At 32.7% G+C, this 17,410-nt stretch overlaps 1 protein-coding gene across 2 annotated transcripts in view; it reads right to left on the reverse strand.

Moving 5' to 3' along the window:
* Positions 1-17,410, reverse strand: part of CCDC172 (coiled-coil domain containing 172) — a 58,847-nt gene that overhangs the window by 26,187 nt on the left and 15,250 nt on the right. The window contains exons 3-5 of one of the 2 annotated variants that reach the window (XM_072805181.1): positions 14,393-14,513; positions 8,333-8,449; positions 7,046-7,211 (exon numbers count right to left, since the gene is read on the reverse strand). In XM_072805181.1, coding sequence (XP_072661282.1) covers positions 7,046-7,211; positions 8,333-8,449; positions 14,393-14,455 — 346 coding nt within the window. In that variant the 5' untranslated portion in view covers positions 14,456-14,513. The remainder of the gene's footprint in view (positions 1-7,045; positions 7,212-8,332; positions 8,450-14,392; positions 14,514-17,410) is intronic. The other variant, XM_072805180.1, reaches the window with a different exon arrangement.

Here is a 17,410-nt window from a genome sequence, read left to right on the forward strand (position 1 = left end):
GTTCCTCTACTTTTTTTGCAATTTATTCATTCTGGTCCAGGCAACCACTGATCAGCTTGTTGTCACTTGCCTGCTTGTTGTCACATACACTTTGTATTGTATATGTGTTCTTTTGTGTCTAGCTTCTTTTACTCATCATATCATTTTGAGATGCATCCATGTTGTGTGTGAGTAGATTTGTTATTTTTTATCTTTGAGTATTCTACTGCATGGGTACACCAATTTTGTTTACCCATTTACCTCTTAATAGACATTTATGTTCTGTTCCGTTTTTGGCTACTGTGAATAAAGTTACTAAAAACTTAGTGTGGATGTATGTTTCAGTTCTCTGGTGTATCTAGTTGTAGAATGGCTGGGTCACCTAGCAAATGTATGTTTAATGTTTTAAGAAACTGAAAAACAATTTCCAAAGTTGTACCATTTATTTTACATTCCCATCATACCTTATGAATTTCAGATGCTCCACTTTATCGCCAACACTTGATATGACCAGTCTTTTTAATTAAATGCATGTATAGTGATATAACATTGTGGTTTTAATTTGTATTTTAAAAGATACTGAGTATCTTTTCAAATGTTCATTGGTCATTAGTGTATGCCCCTTTGTGAAGTTCAAATCTTTACCCCTTTTTAAAAATTTTTTTAAAGATTATTTATTTATTTATTTATTTATTTATTTATTTATGACAGACACAGAGAGAGAGAGAGAGGCAGAGACACAGGCAGAGGGAGAAGCAGGCTCCATGCAGGGAGCCCAACGTGGGACTCGATCCTAGGTCTCCAGGATCACACCCCAGGCTGAAGGTGGCACTAAACCTCTGGGCCACTGGGGCTGCCCTTTTCCCCCTTTTAGAGTAAGTTTTGTTGCCTTATTATTAAGTTGTAAGAGTTCATCATAGTCTAGGTAACAGTACACCAGCAGATATATGCATGGCAAATATTTTCTCCAAGTTGTGGTTTGTCTTTTGATTTTCCTAATAGTTTTTAAATTTTATTTTAAATCCAATGTATTTTTTTTTTTTACTTTTATGGTTCATGTTTCTGTGTCCCATCTAAGAAATCATTGTCTATCCAAACCAAGATAGCAAAGATTTCCTATTATGTTTTCTTCTAGGAGTTCCATGATGTTAGCTTTTATGTTTACATGTATGTCCATTCTGAGTTAATATTTAATATGGTGTGAAGTAAGATTTAGAAATCATTGTTTTGCAATGGATGTCCAATTGTTTTAGCACCATTTACTGAATAAGAATTTCCTTTCCTCACTGAATTGTCTTGTTACTGTTGTTGATAATCAATTGACTTCACATGAGTAAGGCTATTTCTGGACTCTTTCATTCGAATGGTACCTATCTGCCTATTTTTAAGCCAGTGACACATTATCTTGATTACTATAGCTTTTTAGCAAAATTTGAAATCAGGGAGTATAAATCCCTAAATTTTGTTCTTTTAAAAAATTGTTTTGGCTGTTCTAAGTGATTTACATTTCCAGACGAATATTAGAATCAGCTTGTCATGGCTTAATAAAACTTAGGATTTTTACTGAGATTCTGTTAAACCTATGATTTGAAGAGAACTGATCTACTAACAAAACTGAATTTTCTAATCATGAACTTGGTAGATCTATTTATGTAAGGTCTTCCTTAATTTCTCTCAGTAATTCTCCGTAGTTTGTAGTGTAGAAGTCCATTATGTCTTTTGCTAAATTTGTTTCTATTTTTTTTGATGCTGTTTAAATGGTATTTTTATTCCACTTTTCTATTGTTTGCTGTTAATATATAAAAATTCAACTGTTGTTTTTTTGTGTGGGGTGGGGAGAGAAGGAGAGAGAGAGTGGAGAGGGATGTATAGGGAAAGAGAAAAAGAGAATCTTAAGCAAGCTTCACTCCCAGTGTGGAACCTGATTTCATGACCCTGAGATCAGGATCTGAGTCAAAATCAAGTTGGAGGCTTAACCAACTGAGCCATCCAGGTGCCTCTCAATGGATTTTTAAATATATACATTGTATTCTATAATCTTACTATATTGAATTAATTTTAGTAATTGTTTTATAAATTCCTTATAATTTTCTATGTAAATTATCATGTAACCTGTAAATAGAGGCAAATTTATTTTGTCTCCTTGAAATGGTTAAAATGACTTGGACATCCAGAGTTGTATTGAATGGAAGTGGTAAGAATGGGCATCCTTGGCTTATTCTCAATCCTTTTGGGGAATGCATTTAATATGTTACCATTACATATGATATTGGTATTCAATATTTCACCATTAAGTGTAATATTAGCTGTAAGCTTTTCAAACAGATTCTTTATCTGGTTGAGAAAGTTCCCCTCTATTCCTGGTTTCCTGAAAGTCACATTGGGCTGTTTAGATCCATTTGCCAGTCTCTTTTTCCAGTCCTTTATGTTATAGCTGTCATATATGCATATGGTATACATGTATACAAACTGCTTCTGCATACATTATAAATTCCACAAGACAATATATTATTTGCTTAAATTGTCACATGTAGCTTTTAAAGTTTAAAAAAGAGGTATTCATAATTATCTATATATTTGCCATTTCTGTTTAATTCATTCAGCATGATCTGAGTTTCTGTTATCATTTTTGCTTCTATTTTGAGGACTTCTTTAGCATTTCTTGTCATTCAGGCATGATGGCAATGGATTCCCTTAATTTTTATTTATCTGAAAATGTCTTTATTTTAACTTCATTTTTTTAAGGATATTTTCACTGGATATAGAAAAATTTTCTTTCAACACTTCCAAGATGTTATTCCACGGTCTTCTTGACTTTATCATTTCTAGTGACAGGTACATAATCATTAGAGTTATTGTTCCCCGTTTTCAAAGTTTTCTCTTTCTCTTTGGTTTTTTAACAGTTTGACTATTATTGAATAGCTAGGCATAGATCTATTTGAAGGTATCTTATTTGGGTTTGCTGAACTTCTTGAATCTTCAAATTAATGTCTTTTCAAAAATTTAAGAAATTTTCTGCCATGATTTCTTCAAATATATTTTGACAATTCTCTTTCCTTTCCTTCAGAGATTCCAATTACTTGAATGTTAGACCTTTTAAAATTGTCCCATAGGTCCCTATGTTTCTAATTTTTTGTTTAATTTTAACTTTTCTTTTTCAGATTGGACAATTTCTTTTTTTTTTTAATTTTTTTAAATTTATTTATGATAGTCACACACAGAGAGAGAGAGAGGCAGAGACATAGGCAGAGGGAGAAGCAGGCTCCATGCACTGGGAGCCCGATGTGGGATTTGATCCCGGGTCTCCAGGATCGCGCCCTGGGCCAAGGGCAGGCGCTAAACCGCTGCGCCACCCAGGGATCCCAAGATTGGACAATTTCTATCAATCTATCTTCATGTTCACTGGCTTTTCTATCAGTTCCATTCTGCTATCAAGCTTATTCAGTGACATTTTTATTTAAAATAATTGATTTTTCAGTTCTAATGTTTTCTTTTTTTACGTTTTCTATTTCTCCACTGAGATGATCTATCTTTTCATCTGTTACAAGTGCATTTTCCTTATCTCACTGAGCATAGCTCAAGAATAGCTGCTATAAAGTATTTGATAATTCCAATATCTAGATCATTAGGGGTTTGGCATCTCATGGTTTTCTTTTGACACTAAGTCACATTTCACTGATTCTTCAGAGGTCAAATAATTTTGGATTGTATCCTGAAACTTGTGAGAATATCATGTTGTGGAGACTTTGGATATTTTTGATAATAGAATTCTAATGAGTGTTAAGTGGTATCTCATTATGGTTTTGATTTCCATTTCTCTAATGACTAGCATCTTTTCATATGCTTAATGGCCATACCTTTGGGGAAATGTTTGTTCAAGTCCTTTGCCAACTTTTTAATTGAGTTGTTTATTTATTGGCTTTGAGTTATAATTCTTCATATATTCTGCACATGTAGGAGCACCTGGCTGGCTCAGTTGGTAGAGCATATGACTCTTGATCTCAGGTTTGTGAGTTCAAGCCCTACTGGTTTAAAAATATTCTGGATATTAATCCCTTATCAAAGATAAGATTTGCAAATATTTTCTTCCATAAAAAACACAACTCATTCTTTTTTGTGATATACAGAAGATTTAGTTTTAATGATATACAATTGGTCTCTTTTTCTTTTGTTGTCTGTTTTTGGTATCCAAGAAATCACATCTAAACTCAACATGATGAAATGTTTCCTGTATGATTTCTTGTAAGACCTTTGTGGTTTTACTTCTTAAGACTTTCATCCATTTTTAGCTAATCTTTGTATATTGTATAAGGTAAGGGCCCAACTTCATTCTTTTGTATGTGGTATTCAGTTTTCCCTGCTCCATTTGTTGAAAAAACTGTCCTTTCCCATTGAATAGTCTTGGGACGCTTATAAAAAAAATCATCTGACCATATACAAAAGGGTTTATATTTGAGCTCTCTGTTCTATCCTGTTTTTCTATATGTCTGTCCTTATCCTAGGACCACACTGTTTGATTACTGCAGCATTTTAGTAAATCAAGAAGTGTGAGTCCTCCAATTTTGTTCCACTTTTTCAAGATGGTTTTGGCTCTTTGGGATCCTTTAGGATTTCATATGAACTTTAGAATGTGTCTTTCAGTGCATGAAAAAATGCTGTTGGGATTTTGATAGGGATTACATTGAATCCATACATCATTTTGGGGTAATAATATCATCTTAACAGTACTAAATTTTCCAATCCATGACATGGAATGTCTTTCCATTTATCTGAGTATTCCTTAATTTCTTTGAGTAATGTTTTATAGAGTTTTCAATGTACAAGTCTTTTACCTCCTCGGTTAAATTTATTCCTAAGTATTCTTTCTGATACTATTGTAAGTGGAATTTAATTTTTTTTCCTTTTTGGATCACTTATTGCTCATACATAGAAATGCAACTTATTTTTGTGTGTTGATTTTGTATATTCCAACTCTGCTATATTTATTTATTAGTTCTAGCATTTTTTTGTGGTATCCTTAGGTGTTCTATATATATAAGAGCATATCATATGGGCATAGAGATAATTCTACTTTTTCCTTTCCAATTTAGATGTCTTTATTTCTTTTTCTTGCCTAATTGATTTGGCTAAAATTTCTAACACTATGTGAATAGAAGTGGAAATATCCGTGACTTTTTTTTATAGAAAGTTAGTTACAGAGTATGTACCCATTTAACTTTGTATTCTAACTTGTTATTGAAAATACACATCAATATCACCTAAGGACAAAAAAGTTATGTTCCCTACCCATCCCACAGAGATTCTGATTCAATAGGTCTTGAATGAGACTCAAGCATTCAATATTTTTTGAAGCTTTCCAGATGCGTGCCTCTGTCCTACACTGTCTACTCTAAGTAATTTATCTATGATAACATTATTTCCATCATCTATAAAAAGAAACTAAAAATATAATTCTCATATTTTTGAGGGCTTAATTATGTGGCAGGCAGCATTCTATGTGCTTCAATATTATTTCATTGAATTCTCACAACAACCTTTGTTAAGGTCATTACTATTAACCCCTTTCTTTACAGATGGGGAAACTGGGCCAAAGAAAAGTCAAGCAACTTGCCCCAAATCACATAACTACCAAATGGTAAAATTAAGATTTAAATGAAATTAACATGACATTAGCATTTATAGTCTTTAGGATAGTGGTTGTTATATACAATAAGCCTGATAAATATTACTTAAAAGTTGTCATATGCAAAGCAAAACAATAAATTATTCATACTGATAGCTCCAAGTCAAAAAAGTTAAATGCATTTATTATTCTCCATTTACTAAAGGCATCAAAGTAACAAACAGTATATTTTAGAAAGGCTTCCATTAAAAACTAATTATCCATTTAATATCATTTATATTTTCATTCTCTACTTCCTTGACTCCCATTGATTCCAATCTATTACTACCAGTCTTCTACTGCTCTACTCTATGCTACTGCACTTGACATCTTCTGATTGTCAAATTAATAACCTATTTTGATTTCCACTAATTAAAGAAAAACATATTTTGTTTTTGGTTTCTAAAATATTACTTTCTGCTGGTTCTCCTCTTGCCTTCTTTGAATGCTCTGTCCCATTCTTTTTCTTTCTTTCCTTAAATGTTTCTGGCTTTGGTCTTTGTTCCTTATCTGTGTCCCCCCAATAAGTTTTCTCAGAATGATATCACTGACTTCTCTGGATTCAGTTCCAAACTTAATGGTCTAGCTCTGATTTCTTTTACCAGCTTCACAAACAACTCTTCCCCTGCCACCTGGGAATTCCCCTCTGTGTATTTCATAGACATCTCCACCTAAAAATACCTGAAACAAAACTTATTTTGTCCAGAAAAGGCTATATAGTTCCTACAGGCTTTTCTATCTCTGCTCTTCCTCCTGGTACCACATTCTACCCAAACTCTGATGTTTGAAAACTATAATTCATCCTTAACTTTATCTATTTTTGTTCACATTAAAAAGTGATGAAGTCCTGTTATTGTTCCTAAACATTTCTTTAATTCAACCTCTCTTCTATTTGGCAAGGTCTTTAATTCAGGATCTTATCACAGATTACAATAACCTACATGCTAGGGTTCCTGAAATGAAATTCTCCCCACCCCACTGTGTAACCTTGTTTTCTAGTTTAAATTACATTGATGGTAAATGAGGTACATCCCACCAGTCCTACCCCTAATATGGCTTCTATCACACTGTACTATAAATATCTGCTTACATATTTGATTCTTCCACTTTTTAGTTTTATACCCCAAAGACCTAGAGCAATGCCTATCACATACAGAAGGAGCAATAGATATTTGTTATTGAATGAATGACTAAAATGCTCATGTCACACCTACGTCTAAAGAACTTGAGATTGCTCACAGTAAAAGATACATTTCCATTAGGTTAATTAAGAGAAAGGTAAAAGAATAGCTATGCAATAACCCAATTTACTTATGAAAAGGTTAAATTTCTGGAACATCCATTGATTCAAATAAGTTATTTTCATTAATGATACAAAAATGAGGTGGTATTATATACTCATACCCCTCTTCAAAATGTTCGTCTGGTTTTCTAAGTCAGATATTTCAATCTTGACATTTTCTTTTATCCAAAGTTCTCTTTTCTTTGTTACTTCATACTCATTATTGAAATCTGTAATTTCCTTAATAAATTTTTCTTCCTCCTCTGTCACTTTTTTCTTCGCAGCCTCCTGAAAAACAGAAACAAAATATGAAATATAGATGGTAATTGTACTGTTATTCTTTAGTGATTCAAAATGCAATCATTTTGAATATTAACAACAAATATATAAAATTATAATTCCCATTATTATTACAAAAATGCTTTATTCCTCCAGCAATATGAAGCTATTACATACCAACTATTTACACATGGAAGTTTTATCTTTAATATTTTGGGAGTATTATTGAGGTAGAATTTCTACTACTCATCATTGTATCTGTGTTTATATATTAAACTTATAGCCATTGGTGCCATTTGGTCATTGCAATATAAATTTGGGTAAAATAATTAAATGTCCAAACCTGAACATGAAAATGTACACTCAAGGGAATTACTTCTATAGAAAAAAAACAAACAAGGAAATCGAAGGAAACCTTTTAAAATATAGCAAAGGAGGTAAAATTATATATTTATTTCCAAGTCAGTTCTACAAAATAGTTTACATTTTATGAAACATGAATATGAAAAAGAAATAAGAATTTCCAGAAACTCTAGAACCTAAACACTACTGTATTTTTCTATTTTTTTTCTAAGAAATGTCAATTAGTTGTGAACTACATTGGGCACTGGCCATGTTAACATAAGTACCAAGTCTGTTGATTTTGACTTCAGATATTTTTAATATTTTTAAATGTATTTTCTTTAAAATGTCAATTAATTACAAGTCACATTCCTAAACTGGCCCTGTCATTTAAAACTACTGAGTCTGTTGGTTCTGACTTAAGATAAAAAGATAAACAAAATCTTTTCACCAAGATCCATAAATATGCCTAAAGTGTGAACTCTCTGCCTTTCAAAAGCATTAAAACCAGGGTCTCAAAGCCTGAGCAATTCAAATCAGTTTCACTCATTTTTTTATGCTTATTACAATTGCAAATAATTTCTATATTGCATTCCTGCCAATAGAATTCTTTCAAACTATATTACTCTACCAACTGGTTTTAAATAGCACTTAATACTTTTCCATATCTGAACAGGAGTATCTGCCAATATGCATACAGATAATTTTCTAAAAGTACACCTAAGTATATTTAAATACTTTTCAATACTGCTAGTGAAATAGATATTTCTAAGTGGCTGTAGGCTTACAAAGGCTTGAAGAAGCATATTCCTCTGGTTTGTAATTTCACTACACTGTCTTTCTAAGGCATTTTCATGAATTTTCCAAAGCTGTAAGAGGAAGGCTTTTTCAGAAAACTGCTGAACCTTTAAAGTAAAAAAACAGAAATCAGAATGAAACAATTAGGGTGCCTTAGTTAAGAGAACAAATATTAACCTTAAAAACAAAATAAATTTCACATTAAGCATCTTATTTTAAATGCACTATCATATATTATTTTATAAGTGTTCTATAATTACAAGTTTTAAAATGTTTTCCCCCAATAAGACATAGGCCCCTTATGGGCAGAAAATGCATTTTCTTTTCTCTTTGCAATACCTAACACATTTCTTAGCTTAGGTACCAAAGCTTTTTAACTACACACATTGAAATCTGCTTCAAGACAGCTTGTGTTAAAGAGCAAGTTTCTATTCTCATCACTTATAAGGAAGATATGGATGAATTAAACATGTATACAGTATGACTAATAAAATGAGATAAAATCTACAAACCACAGGCAAAAACCCAGTCCCATGACTACAGTTATACTAAGAAAAACACAAATCTGCTAAAGTCCTCAAATGCTTTTGAGAACTCATTTTTTAATTTTAGTACCTCATTTGGTTCTAGTTAGCAAGAGACATAATAAACATTAATATTGGATATGTAACTATTATTTCATTTGGGCCATAAAGAATAGCATCTCTTGAGACCATGAATATTGAAATGGAAGTCAGGAAGCTTTAATATATAAAAGCTAAAATTGATGCCAGACTGGGAATAATCTTTCCTCTATATTCAGTACTGGCCCTCATAAGAAAGCATCACTTTTAGTTTGGGGCTGTTCCCATCTCCATAGTGAAAAGAAAAAGGAAATAAATTCAATTTAAATTGCAGAAAGCAAGATTTATGTTAGCCATAAGAACTTCCTGAAGGTGAGAGACAGAGTGTGAAATCTCTGTCCCAGAAGATACTGAATAGTAAAGAGCTTAGGAATAGTCTAGTCCAGAGGCAAAGGGTTGGCCTGAAAGAGATTTTGAAATGATATGGCTAAAAAGTCCTGGAAATACTGGCATTAAAAAAGTAAGAGAAAGAAAGGAACAGAAATAAAGCATAAAATATGATCTTGCATGTATATTATGTCATGGCACATCTACTCACACCTTTAGTACTTGCTGCTGTTCTCATCAACTCTATCTTAAGAAAGACATCAATAGAGAATGAATAAAGAGATACAATTTTCATGACCAAAGAAACTCAGAAAAGGCTTTTAAAATGGGGGAAGCAGGACTGAGGCAGTTAGTTATCTTACAAAGAAGAAAGAAATCATAAAACATATGGCCAGATCTAAGAAATCACATAGAAAATGGTAACAATAGCAAACAGGAGTATGATCATGAATCTACCATATTTATTTAGAATAAGAAAACACTTCAGAGCTATTTACTATTTATTATATAAATGAGAATAAAATGAGTCCAGAAAAGTGAAATTCCTCAACAAAGGTAATGTAATTAATTATGGGCAAACCAAGGACTAAAATCCAGCTCTTCCGATTTCCTTTCTTCTATGGGACTAGAACTATTTCAAAGTAATTGAGATACTTTTGGAACTAAAAGGAACTCCATTCTCTGTAATAGTAGAAGGGTAAAGTATGTAAGTTTGAGAAACACAAAAAGTATCAGAACTTAATGAGAAAAGGTTGCTTGTAGTATACCCAACTCTCAGAATTGCTATTCTGGAGGGTAAGCATGAATGCATTCAAGATTGCTTTAAGACCAAATACTGGGCTGGATAAATTTTAATTCAATAAGGTATGTCACGTATGAATCAAAGTTCCTGAATTCTGATTGTTTCTGCCACAATCAGAATCTGTTGTGAAAGACCTATGATGAAACCCAAAAATGAAGAAAATATTAATCAGACTAAGAAATTTTTAAGTAAGACATAACTAAATTTATTATTCAGATTCAAAGAGCCTTATGTTAAGAAATAAAAAATTAAGGTGTCCCATTCCAGCTATTACCAACTAAGATCTAAAATTACACTGAGCTCATGTCCTCTTTCCTAAAAAAGAAAATAAATATTAAAGAGAGCTATTAGACAAGCTGTCATTTAATTGGAATATTTTACCATAATCTGAAAAATGAAACCTATATACCCCAAATGAAAAGTAGACAGCTATTCAAAAGCTTTATAAGAAAGGTATAACTATAAATTTCCTCTTCCCCTGAACTTCTATGGGAATTATCATTTTGAGGTCTTTTCTGCTTCTTTGTTGTTGTTATTTTTATTATTACTTTATTATTATTATTGGCCTGCTTCTCATCATTATTCCCACTTTCTGTCTTATACTCTGCCTTTATCTTTTACTTCCACATTTTCCTCTGTAGAGCAACCTAAAGAAGTTCCAGAGTCAATAACTACAGAAAAATTACAGTAACACTAATTTTTAAATTCACTTAGGATCTGTGATGAGAACATTTAATACAAGAAGGAATTGGCAAGTAAAAGAAAAAGCATAATAGAAAAAAAGACTGGAGTTTGGGAAAGCTCAAGTCAGTAAAATTATTGTCCACAATATGATGATTCACATGGTGAAGACAAAGGTAAGTTAGAGTTGCAGTAGCTACCCAGGTCTATTATTAATAGAGTTTTTTCATATTTTAATGAAAAATTAACGGACAAAGACTTTTGGATTTTCCCAGTTCCTCTTTGCTAAGCATACGTTGTTACTCTTAAAAACTGAAATAGCTTTTCATGGCCCCCTACTTGCAGAATGTGTTTCTCATTATTTCTTTTGTTTTTGCTGTTATCACAACCAACTCTGTAAACTATTTTTCACACTCTTGTGTTTGAAAACCAGACCCTCTGATGTGTAAAATAGGTAAATAATTCCAAATATAACCCCAAACATATTGCTATGATCATAAGATAAGGTCATTTCACAGAATAAATTATCAGAAATATCTCTTGTTGTAAGAGTGATGGGTGGGGATCAGAATTGGAAAGATATTAGAAGAAATGTAAAACTGTGACTTAAAAATAATTTTAACTAGGGTATAATTGACATATAACATTATATTAGTTTTGAGTGTACAACAAAATGATCTGATGCTTATATACACTGTCAAATAATTACCAGAGCAAGTGTAGTTACCATTTGTCACCAAAGTTATAAAATCTTCTTTTTCTTATTAGGAGAACTTTTTAAGATTTATCCTCTTAGGAACTTTCAATATCACTGACGTGGTCACCAGGCTGAGTACTATGACATGATGATTTATTTGTAACCGGAAGACTGTACTTCTTGACCCTCTTCACTCACTTTGCCCATCACCCAAACTCCTCCCCACTGGTAACTACCAATCTATTCTCTGTATCTGTTAGTTTGGTTTTTCTTTGTTAGTTTGTTTAAATTCCAAATACAAGTGAAATCATATAGTATTTGTCTTTATCTGATTTACCTCACTTAGCATAATACCCTCAAGGTCCATCCATGTTGTTGCAAATGGCAAGATTTCATTCTTTTTTTATGGCTGAGTAGTATTCCATTATGTACTTACCACATCTTCTTTATCCATTCATTCACTGATGGATACTTAGATTGTTTCCTTATCTTGGCTATTGTAAATAGTGCCACAATGATCATAGGGATACACATATCTTTTCAAATTATTGTTCCTATTTTCTTTGGATAAATACCCAGAAGTGGAATTGCTGGATCATAATGGTAGTTGTTTTTAATTTTTTGAGGAACCCCCACACCATTTTCCATAGTAGTTGTACCAATTTATATTACTGCCAACAGTGTGAGGGGGTTCTGTTTTCATATCCTTGCCAACACTTGTTATTTCTTGTCTTTTGTTTATTTATCTTTTTTATTATAACCATCCTAACAGATATGAAGTGATATCTCATTGTGATATTGATTTATATTTTACTGATGATCAGTAATGCTGAACATTTTCCATGTGCCTGGTGGCCATTTGTATGTCTTCTCTGGAAAAATATTTATTTAGATTCTCTGCTTATCTTTAAATCAGAGTGATTTTTTTTTCTGTATGTTCACCAGTTTTAGCAAGGCAGCAGGAGAGTGCAGGGGTAGGGCACATCCACTAGTGTTAGCAGGGAAATTGGAAAGTGCTATGACTGCGTGCACCTACCAGTACAAGGAAGGTAAAGGGAGAGTGCAAAAATGGCTCCCACCAACATTGGTGCTAGCAAGTCAGCAAAATGGCACAAGGTAGAGGAAGAGTGAAAAAATGGTGCCCCGCCTGTGCCGCCATCTCTGGAGAGAGTCCCATAGGCCCATGTCCCTCTGACAGTTGCTTTATGATTAAGAAATAAATTTCTCCTTTACACACATGCATATGTGTGTGTGTGTGTGTGTGTGTGTGTACATGTATATACACATATATACTCTAGGTGCTTTTCAAACTGCTGCTTTTGTACTAGTTCTGGGGCAAATGATTCTACATATGAGCCCTTTAAGAGCAGAATCTCAGTTCCATACAGTCCTTTGGATCTCTTGGATGTAATAAGCACCACTGGTTTTCAAAGCCAGATGTTTTGAGGGTTCATCATTCCCATGTAGGTCCCAAGGATTGGTGTGCCTGATGTTGATGTGCTACTCAGGGAGAAGCTCCATATTTGTAAGCTCCCTCCTGATCAAGGGTTGCTGTGCCAATGTAGGGAGGGAGGTCTGGTGAGACTATGTCTCTGTCTCCCCCACCCATTTCAGTGTGGCCCTGTCTGTTATCCTTTGTTGTGGAATAATTTTTCAGCTAGTTTCCAGGTCTTTTTCAGAAGGAATTTTTCAATATGTAGCTGGAGATTTGGTGTGTGCATGGGAGATGAGTTCAGGTATTCCTATGCTGCCATCTTGAACCACCTCCCAAAATATTTTTGAACATATCTTTCCCAGTCAGGTTTTAATTGAGGCACAATCTTATAATCTATGGTAGCTTGGACATCTTACCATAAACATTTAAGAGACACTAACTCTATCTCCTAACTAAGTTACCCAGGAATATCAAGGGGTATGACTAAAAAAAGAAAAGAGTAGAAGGTTCCTATACTAATATAAATTTCTCTTTCTCTTCTCTCTTTTTCCCCTGACTACAAATGAAGAGAAAATATTTGCATGCAGCCTTAAAGTTATATTCTAGAATCAAACAGCCAAGCTTTGTCAGAAAATATTGCTGTTTTGGAAAATTTTAATTTATAGCAGTGCCAACATTCTGGTTAATTCTGCTTCCCTCAGCAATAAAGATTTTTTTCTTTCCATTTTATTCCTCTTGGGATATTTGATTTTTCAACAGAGCTTATAGTTTTCCCAGTGAGCTGACTTATCTGGTCAACTAGGTCAGTTTTCAGCATAGCCATGATTTGTGACTCTTCACTACTCTTGCTGCCTGGGTGCCTTTAGGTATTTTTCTACCAGAAGAACTTGAAAATTGAAAATGACTGAGGATTCTAAATTAATGTTTAGGTCCAAGTAAGCAAAGTATAAAGCTTCTCTTTGTTGTGGTTGCTGTTGTTTAAAATAGTCTCAGACTTTAGGAACTGACATTTTGCTGATTAAATGGTCTGCCTCATAGTGTAAGGCAACTTTACATAAGAGTTATGTAGATTTCACATTTGTAAGCTCATAGCAATCGGGGAAAGACTGTGTTTGTTATGACTACAATAATAGACATTGTAAATTCTAGAGTACATCAATGAATATTGTATCGATAGATTTAAGGTTTTGTAAAAAAAAAATATATATATATATTTTATAAATGTATCTCTTAACCACAGATTTAGTACTTAAAATTCACTATGACACAGTGATCCAACGTCAGAAGTTTCAATATTAGGAAATATTAGTCCTTACAATAGCTCGTAAGACTTTTTGTGGTCTGCACTCCCTTATTCACTCTCCAACCTTATCTTCTATTATTCTCTTCATTCACTCTCTGTAGCTACATTGGCTTCCTCATTATTCCTTGGACATACCAGGCACACTCACTCCGTATAGTCTTTGCACTGGCTGTTCTCTCTACCTGAAAATCTTTTCCCAGATTCCTCCTGGTTTGCTCCTTTACTTCAGTTGAGTCTTTGCTCATCTCTCATCTTCTCATTGAAGGTTATTAGGATGCCAGATAAGACCACTGCTATTTAAATCTGTTCGGGAAGTTCTTATTAGTACAATATGGTTAAAAAAAAAAGATATAATTATCAAAAAAGCTGGTATACAATTTCATTTGTTTACGCAAATGCCATTGTCACATACCTAACAAATCCAAATGAATCTACTGAGAAACTATTAGAAATAAAAAAAGAATTAAATAAAAAGGTTAGTAACAAATATCAAAAACTAAGCATCTTTTCTAGTTACCGACAATAAATAGAAAAAAAGCATGGAAAAGATCTCATTCATAACAGCAACCAAATAAAGAAAACACAAATAAGCTTAGAAAATATAAGACATATATTAAAAAAAAAGAACCTCTACTGAAGAACATAAAAGATACAAATAAATGTGGAAAAACACATTGTTTAAAATCTTGGAGTAGGGTAGGCTTTCCCAAGTCTGAGATGGATTTCAGAACAAACAAACAAAAAAGATTAAAATTTCTAGCAACACAAACATTCTAAATTTTGACTATATAAAATATGTCATAAAAATGCAAGCTTTGTACAAATAACATTTGCAACAAATGACAAAGAAGAGTAATTATCTGTAACATATAAAAAGCTAGATGTCAATAAGAAAAAAACAAGGAGAGGATATGACTAGGTATAACACATGGTAAATATTAGCAGTCAATGAACAAAATTAAAAATATAAGTAAACAAAAAATTCAAATTAAAACCATAAAAGGATGACATTTTTCTCTTATACTTACCAAAAGAATTGATCATTTCAATTATATGAGTAGTGAAATTATACAAAAATAAACTGGAAAAACTTCTGGAGGACAATTTAGAAATTATCAAAAGTCTTAAAAGTATACAATTACTGATAGAGAAACTTGATTTCTAGGACTTTATCCTTAAAAAATCTAAGTGCATCACGGTGCATGTGCAAGACTGTCATCCCACCCCAGTGATATTAATAATAATTTATTAATAATAATCATAAATATTTATCAGTAGGAAAGTAGTTAACTAAAATATGGTATAGCCATTGAGTGGAATACTATACAATTATTAAAAACTGTTTATTTAGATATAGATTTACTGAGATATGTGGAACCCAGTAAATGGGAAAAAAGCAAGTCATTTAAGAAAATTATACATGGACTTAAATAATTTCGAAAGACCTGTGAAAATAGTATATACAGTAGAACTATGGATAGTTTTAACTGTGTTTTACATGTTTCTATTTTGGGGATAATTTGCAATAAACAAATACTACTTTTATGAAGAATTAAAACAAAGCTCGTTCAATTCAGAAAAAAAAATGTCTGCTGTATGTTCATCAAATATAATGGTAGGAGGCCCTTATATTTCCTGAGAATTTAACCTTCTCTTATTAGCAACATAAGGAAATGCTCCTCATAAAAGAGAAAGGAAAAGGAGCTTCATAATAAAGAGAAAAAGACAATTTTAGAGGAACAACCTAATCCTTTATCCTACTGTGGCAGTCACATATCTCCCATTCCTTCCTCTTTTCTGTCTTTTCTCAGAAGGAATTAATTAGAATTTTAACCAGGAAAAACTGGACTATATTTAAAGCCATGGAACTAGACTGAATCAAAGAAGCTGAGGTAGGCAACCTTTCAATTTATCTTGAGATATTAATTCAGGCAATAACAATTCATAAAACCACATTAAGTACCAAAGGCTATATGAGATATTCTTTTTACCAACCTCAAGATCACAGGCACAACTGTGGGTAGCCAGTTTGCTTTTAACCTCTTCCATTCTCCTTTTTTGAACCATCTGGTGTTACAAAATCCATAGACAACCTAAGTCTAACCTTCTCAAAATAACTCCCATACTCCAAACATATTCTTCCCCTTTTCCTCAAATAAAACTCCTATTTCCAAAGAACTGCTGATTTTGCTAGATATTAATCTGATTAGGGAAAGAGCAGTAATGCACAAATACTAATAGGCCAAGAACATCTGTAATGATACTTCTTAATCAGAAAGACTCACTGTGGAGATAGTTTGAAATAAGGTAACTTCTTTTTTTTTTTTTTTTTTTGGAAATAAGGTAACTTCTATGCTATTTGACAATTCAGGGGGGCAGTACCTTATCTTACCTATCACTACATCTTCCTATTCTGTCAGGATATAAAACAATGGAATGCTGCAGGTAGTGATTTTTCATGTACTGCTTTTAATGGAAAACTATAAAATTTCACAGATTCTTTAAAACATACATTTTCCTCCTCATAGTAAGAAAACTTGGCACATGAGCAAGAAGAGATCATACCTCAGTCAAGTATACTACAAGAAACTAGGTTGGGGATATTCACATCAACTTGTCAACCAGCAGCTTTAGCTTTAGGAAGACAGTTCATTCTTTAAGAACTAGAGAAAACAAGGATGGGATAAGGAACAATGTATATACTGTATCTGTTGGCAAGCTGTAAGTCTGGACAGTTCTCACATAATAACAGCATAAACCCCACCAAAAAAATACTGTAATGGTAGATAAATGGTGAATTGCCCAAAAGCTTACAGAACTTTAAGTCTCTAAAATAGATTACTGCTATAGGGTGCAAAAAGATAAATTTTGTCAGTCAATTATGTAATGTCCTCAAGAGGATGCAAAGGTATGTCCCCTAAAAAACAAGAGCAAGTAAGGACATAAAAGATTTAGATAAAAATACAAGCTGAGATAAAAAGGAAGATAGGAAATGAAAGAAATATAAAAAAGAAGAGCCCAACAGAGCTTTTAAATTTACACAGTATTAAATAATACAGCCAATACTGCAAAAGATGGAATCAGTAATGTAAAGTATAAGGAGTTCTCCAAGGCTGCTGAGTAGATGATGGGTTCAGAGAAGAGAGAGCAAAGATCTAATCTTATAAGCAATAGGAATACTTGATAAAGAAATCACAATT

The sequence above is a fragment of the Canis lupus genome, chromosome 29 (assembly GCF_048164855.1).
Source record: "Canis lupus baileyi chromosome 29, mCanLup2.hap1, whole genome shotgun sequence".
Taxonomy (NCBI): Eukaryota; Metazoa; Chordata; class Mammalia; order Carnivora; family Canidae; genus Canis; species Canis lupus.